The sequence below is a fragment of the Numenius arquata genome, chromosome 2 (genome assembly GCF_964106895.1).
Source record: "Numenius arquata chromosome 2, bNumArq3.hap1.1, whole genome shotgun sequence".
Classification (NCBI taxonomy): domain Eukaryota; kingdom Metazoa; phylum Chordata; class Aves; order Charadriiformes; family Scolopacidae; genus Numenius; species Numenius arquata.
Window position 1 is genome coordinate 12,154,374 of NC_133577.1, and position 6,721 is coordinate 12,161,094.

At 41.5% G+C, this 6,721-nt stretch overlaps 1 protein-coding gene across 1 annotated transcript; it reads left to right on the plus strand.

Moving 5' to 3' along the window:
- The first annotated feature begins 1,391 nt into the window (after window positions 1-1,391).
- On the plus strand, window positions 1,392-5,068 carry ZBTB2 (zinc finger and BTB domain containing 2). Its single transcript, XM_074144232.1, has 2 exons — window positions 1,392-1,597; window positions 3,467-5,068. Exons 1-2 carry the CDS (start codon window positions 1,392-1,394, stop codon window positions 4,827-4,829), a joined length of 1,569 nt encoding a protein of 522 aa, XP_074000333.1. The 3' UTR covers window positions 4,830-5,068.
- Window positions 5,069-6,721: the final 1,653 nt, after the last annotated feature.

The following is a 6,721-nucleotide window of genomic DNA, read 5'->3' on the forward strand; positions in this document are numbered from 1 at the left end:
TCTCACTGTATAGAAGAAACAAGCTGTTTGTACGCTACCTAAAATTTCAACGGCTTCCTATCAGATTTGGAGGGGGAAAAAACCCCAAGACTCTTTATAAATCTGCCCCTTTTGATCCACTTCTCCTGGTTTCAATTTCTCTTTCTTTTCACAGAGCATCTGCACTGTTCGGGGCACAACGTGCCCACATATTTTGTTGACTTCTCTTGCTGTTTTACATGGCTGGGTACAGACCTACATTACTTCACGCTTTCACTTTTTCTGCCTGAAGCTCTATTTGTTTTATAAGTTTATATCCACTTGTTGGTCTTACTGCCATGTATTCATCCATCCAATCGTATGCGACTGCCCTGAGGAGTTTCCTTGGCTATTTTTTTCGCCAAGTTATCAATTCAAGGCTACCCCCGGATCCTTGAGAAGAAGTTCACAGCTCTTAAGTAGTTGAGGGCAGCCTCCAGCAGCTGGCACAAGGACACAAGGAAGCGGGGGGGGGAATGTGTGTGCTGCAGAAGCCCTGGTTTGGGGGGGGCTCGGTTTGGTGGCCATGTCTTACCTACCTTGCGCCCATGGGACAGAACTGCACCTCTCACCCTTCAGGTTTCTTGATGAGGCACTGCAGCACACAGGCTCCTTACAAAATGCAGTTGTAGCTGATCTCAATAAATACACAAAGTAGTTGAATGAAAAGATTGGCTCCTCCTGTTCCGATAGTCCGGAGGGCTTGCCAATACCTAGAATGAATTCATTGTTTCAGCCTGGGAAGACTCAGGTATGTATCTGGTGTTTCCCAGGAGGGGGCATAACCATCAGAAATGATGAATTATTTAAAGTTGGGTTTGGATTCAGCTGGATGGACACTTGCTTTTAACCTGAATTTTTGATACCTCGCTATATCTTTTATGTAAAAGTTATCTAACTTGTCTTTTATTGGGTTCTGCTCTTGTCTCTCCCACCCACTGAGGTGACGGTGACTGATACCAGAAGGGAGATTTATTTTTCCCGTTTGAACAGACAAGTGGTAGCCACCACCATCTTACCACTACTGTTACCAGTCTATTTGCAATTCTTTGCATTGTTTTTACTACTTATTAATATATTTCTTCCTCTCCTTTAGCTGTTTATGTTTCTATATCCAAGTCCCCCTGCCATGCCTTTTCAGAACTCTTTAGCCCTGGCTCTGCTTGGCTCTTTAAGCCTCAGCAAATCACTTGCACCTTTGTGAATTGCATTGCCTGGTATGAAACAGAGATCCTTGCCAGTGTGTAAGGTATCATTTATACAGTAGCTTGGGATTAAGAGGTGTTACTAAAGCATGACATATGGATATTAGAGGAAGCGATTTGTTAAGAGACAGCTACTGTTGCATCTGTGCATCTACTGTGAAGTTTTACATGGAAGTCATTTGCTTTTCAGAGTGTAAAAAAATGGATTTGGCCAACCATGGACTTATTCTGCTGCAGCAACTAAATGCTCAGAGAGAGTTCGGTTTCCTGTGTGACTGCACCGTTGCCATTGGTGATGTCTACTTCAAGGCACACAAGTCGGTCCTTGCTTCTTTCTCCAACTACTTCAAGATGTTGTTCGTTCATCAAACCAGGTAACTATAAAAAGGTTCGCTGTTTAAATGTTGTTCAGTTTGGTAAAGTAAGGAGGTCTAGCAACATTTTGAAACCCGAAAATGTTCTTTTCCCTTCTTGCTACGACATAAGGAATATGGAGTCCAGTCTTATCTGCAAACTAGAATCTCAGTTTAAAACGTGTTAAAGTTGAACTGTGATTCATTAACGTTATAATTTAGCACAAGTTCATTATCCTTAAAAAAGCGTAGGATTTCCACAATTGAATATTGAAAGGATCCTGTCTTCACTCTTGCACTTTCCTTCCCCCGCTTACTGTCCTCTACTGTCTTGGTGTTATTCTTGACGTTTCCATAACATTATATACAACCCAATAAGTAATAAAATACTACATATTGGAATGCTACATGGTGGAAAGTAAGGGAGTACGTGGGTTTTGGGGCTTTTTTTGTGGGCAGCCTTACATGGAGGGCATTGAAAAGACAACAAAAGTGTAAAACTGTTTGAAAGATTTTTTTTTTTTTGGTCTTTTTTTTTGTTCTAATTATTTGAACTATCTCAAAAAATTTATCTTAAGTGAGTGAAACTCTTCTCTCTCTGGCTAAGAGTTCTTAGCCAAAAGTAAATATCGAGGACAGAAGCGCATTTACACTTGTGAGGCAGGACTGCAGGCAGATGTATTGGTCTTGATGCTCCATGAAGAGCACACAGTCATCTCTGGAAGACAGCATTGCAAAGGTTACTTTTGAGTAACATATCTGAATTCAGATGCAGTCAGAGAGAGCGCTCGAGAAGGGTGCACCTCAAGAAATGGAAGAATTGGCTATAATTTCCTCCTCAGCTTGGTAGCCTACTGTGGTTAGAGCACTCAGACCACAGTGCGCAGTCATGTCCGTTTCTGGATTTCTGTCTTTTTATTTAATGTTTGTTTAATGTAAAAGCTACAAATAACTCTGGAAAACAATTGAAATCCCAGATCCTCTCCTGTTAGCTAACTGTCCTAACCAAGACATTCCCGATTTCCTTTCTTCTTCTGTGAACCTTGCCTCTCTTTCTGCACAGAGGTCCAGCTTCAGCCGTAGTAGTGGTGGGTGTTCAGTCCAGAGTATCCTAAAGCTGGAGAGCAGGGTGTGCTCTCAGCTGGAGGATGGTGTTGGTTTCAGTCCTGTTAGGCTGAAGAGGGGCATCACAGCCAAAGCTCAGCCTTTGTTGAGCGCTCTTACAGAGGGACTGTTAGGCTGACTAGGTGTACCACCAGTGCTACTGTTTCTTCCTCCCTGTTCAAGGAACGAAGCCAGCATTCTCCTTTGTAAGGAGCCCGGCCTCCACAGGTTAGATGTGCCCAGGCTACACCTGCTGCATCAGATCCTCAGGGGATTCACACCCTGTCCTGCATGGTTGCTTGGCTGTAATGTAGTTGAGACAAGGTGATACCACACATTTGCAGAACTATAAACCTTAGTAAACCATAGAAACCAAACAGGCAAGCGCCAGGTGAATTTTAGGTGTTTTCGGGGCTAAGTACCAAGTAGAAGTTTAAAGGATTGTGAATGTAGAGTCCAGTGCTAGCACGTTTTAATTTAGCTACGGATGGGTTTGAATCCAACAAAAAAGGCAAATCTATAACGTAACAGCAATTTACGAAGGTGTAGATTGCAATGGGACAGCTTTGTCTTTCAAGCCAGTTACTTCCCTGAGGAAAAATATGTCATCTTTCAAGTGGCCAATAAGATTAGCTCCTTTACATTAAAGCATTTCTCTATATTTATTGCAGATTCTGACTTTGAATTTAAGTAGATGCTGCTGGTTTTTATCAGTGCTTGAATAAGCTATATCTGGTAAAAAAGATTTGCCTTATCTCTTACTGATCATTTTGTTTCACCTTTCAGTGAATGTGTCCGTTTGAAAGCGACTGACATACAGCCAGATATCTTCAGTTATCTCTTGCATTTGATGTACACTGGGAAGATGGCACCACAACTCATTGACCCAGTTCGGCTAGAACAAGGAATAAAGTTTCTGCATGCATATCCACTAATTCAAGAGGCCAGCCTTGCAAGTCAGGGAACTTTTTCTCACCCAGATCAAGTTTTTCCATTAGCATCTTCATTATATGGCATTCAGATTGCAGATCACCAGATAAGACATCCCCCTAAGGTTACATCAGCGACTGACAAACTCGGGAGAGAACCAAGGCCACAGACATCACGGATGAACCCAGAGCAGGTTTCTGAAGGCTCACAGCTCTCGCAGTTAGCTACGACTCTGCCACAAGTGACGCGGACAAATATGTCCACTTCTGACCCATTGCCATCTTCGTTATCTCCGGAACTGGTATCTGCTGCGGGTAATAATTCGCCTGCAGGAGAAGAGGCCAACATGGAAGCATCTTCTTCAGATGAACAGCCTGCCTCGCTCACAATAGCACATGTCAAGCCAAGCATTATGAAAAGGAACGGAAGCTTCCCAAAGTACTACGCCTGCCACCTCTGCGGTCGCCGGTTCAATTTGCGAAGTAGTTTGCGTGAGCACCTGCAGATCCACACGGGAGTTCCCTTCACATCTAGCCAGCAGGGAGAAAGTAATATTTCTTTGTCTCTGTGTAACAACACAGCTGATAAAGATGCCGTGGAAGTGCCTGAAGCAGGGATGATTAGTGACAGCGAGCTGCAGCAGATCTCAGACTCCCCAATAATTGATGGGCAGCAGCAGTCAGAGACACCGCCCCCGTCCGATATTGCAGACATAGACAACTTGGAGCAGGCAGATCAAGAGAGGGAAGTAAAAAGACGGAAATACGAATGTTCCATCTGTGGTCGCAAATTTATTCAGAAAAGCCACTGGAGGGAGCACATGTACATACACACTGGCAAGCCCTTCAAGTGCAGCACTTGTGACAAAAGCTTTTGTAGGGCTAACCAGGCTGCCAGACACGTGTGCCTAAACCAGAGCATGGACACGTACACGATGGTGGACAAACAGACTCTGGAACTCTGTACTTTTGAGGAAGGCAGTCAAATGGACAACATGCTAGTACAGACCAACAAGCCCTACAAATGTAACTTGTGCGACAAAACGTTTTCAACTCCCAATGAAGTAGTCAAACATTCGTGCCAAAATCAAAACTCTGTCTTTACACTAGAAGAAGATCGCTCCATTCTGCTAGGTGGTGGGGACACAGAAGCCACAGAGACTGATAACGCAGTGTTAGCCTCCATCAAAAAGGAGCAGGAAGCAGTGTTGTTAGACTGAATGTGAAACTTATATCAATTTTTTAAAGTTTCTTTACTCATTTTTTTATTAAATCAATTTTTTCCTCCCCCCACCTCTTACCTCACTTACCCCCGCCATCTTTTCCGCCAGCCTCCTTCCCACCCTTTGTCTTCAGCAACCAGAACTGTACTGGCACGTTAGGAAATTGGACTTTGCCTCTCCCACCAAAACAAACAAAAAGCTCTTGCATCAAACCACAACATAATTGATTTTAATACAAAGGAACATGTGAAAAAAATAATCCAGCTAACTATGTTGATAGTATTAGTTAATCCAAATTTAATAGATTTTAAACAAAATTTAGATTGCTTAAAAGTGTATTTAGATACAATGATGAGTGTAATGAGAAACAGAATATCAGTTTGGTAAGCAAAGAATATATATGTATTAGTTTCCCTGGTAAAAGGCATTTTAAGAAGATCTGGCAAATTAAAACACCATGCTTTTTAGAAGTCCACATGCAAGTTGATTAAGGTTATAACTCAAAACCCTCAGAACTTTTCTCAATGAATGCAAAAATCTCTGTTCATTGTGTTAAAAAGAGCTGAGGATGTTGGGTTTCTTTCAGCCTTACGTTTTCCTTCAAGTATGCCTTTGGGTATCTGTTTCAGATAGCATCGAGTCAAGCAAAGTAGTTACTTAGTCAAATTTTGACTTAAGTAGCTGTAATAATAATGTGATGGCAATCTTTATATATATATATAAAATACTGTGTATGTATAAAGATTTTATATATATATATATATATATGTAAGGTGTTTGTGTGTATATCTGGTACAGGTAAATAAATGCACACATCCTTTTTAAGTAACAAAAGGGATGACTACTCTCAGATTCAGCCCAGAAAGTCTTTTAGTTGCTTGAGAAAACTAGTCATGGCACAGGTTATTTTTAATCAAATTTAAAACATCCTGAGCTGCGTGCATTTTTATTGGCCTGTTGGAAGAGAAGCTAATAGGTAAGTGTTGTCACCCAAGCTACAAAGGAAACTAGAGAAGTGACATACTGGTAAGCACTGGACCATCATCAGTGCAGCACATGCATGTGTTGTTAAGCTCTAGGTTTGAGTCATTCTGGATGAAAGGAGAGAGAAAAGCTTTATTGCCTTACTCAGGCAAGGAATGTCCATGATTTCACTTGGTCTAATGGCAAGTGGTGCAGAGACGTTCCAGCAACAGGGGATCATGGTTGTTTTAAAGTGAATCTGTAGTGCTGGCTGGCAAATGCTGCTCTGCGAGAGTCCCATTATTTTCAAAGCCAAGACAAAGTCTGCAAAAACTGATAGGGTGAAATCTGTAGTTTTAGTTACTGCTGATGGTAGCACTGCATCTTTGTGTTAAAAATCAAGTTGCTGATTCTTATTATTTTATATAGATGCCCTGATATTTTGCTGGTAGCCTAAAAACCTAAACTGACAGCAGCAGTGAAGCCCACGGAGCAATTACTGGGCCAAGAGAAGGCATAAGCGGACAGAACAAGTGCCCCATCGTAAATGGAGACAGTGTGTGTTTTGGGGGGAGGGGCGGGAGAGGGCAAGTCACAAACCACAGCTCTTCTCTGTGTATACGTTTAAACTGAATATCATCTTTTTGTGTATAGTTAAGTTCTCAGATTTGTAAGTTTTTATACATCATTTCATTGAATAAAAACTGAATTAAATGGGATATGATTTATTGAGTTGAAGGTGAAAGGTTGTTGGCTTTCGATCTTCCTGAAAGAGCTATTACTGAATTGGTTTTAAAGCCAAACAATGTATTCTGTGTGTTGGACTAAAACCTCCGTCATACAGATGAACAAATAGTTTAAGCTTAAAACAGTGGATTTAGAACAAAAAGTCACTACATATTTCGGTTTTTTCCCATTTATTATAA

What these genes read in the sequence shown, in the direction of transcription:
- ZBTB2 (XM_074144232.1), top strand. Translation starts at nt 1,392, where the DNA reads ATGGAAGTCATTTGCTTTTCAGAGTGTAAAAAAATGGATTTGGCCAAC. An exon ending in TTGTTCGTTCATCAAACCAG is followed by an intron (nt 1,598 to 3,466) that starts GTAACTATAAAA and finishes TTCACCTTTCAG; the next exon opens with TGAATGTGTCCGTTTGAAAG.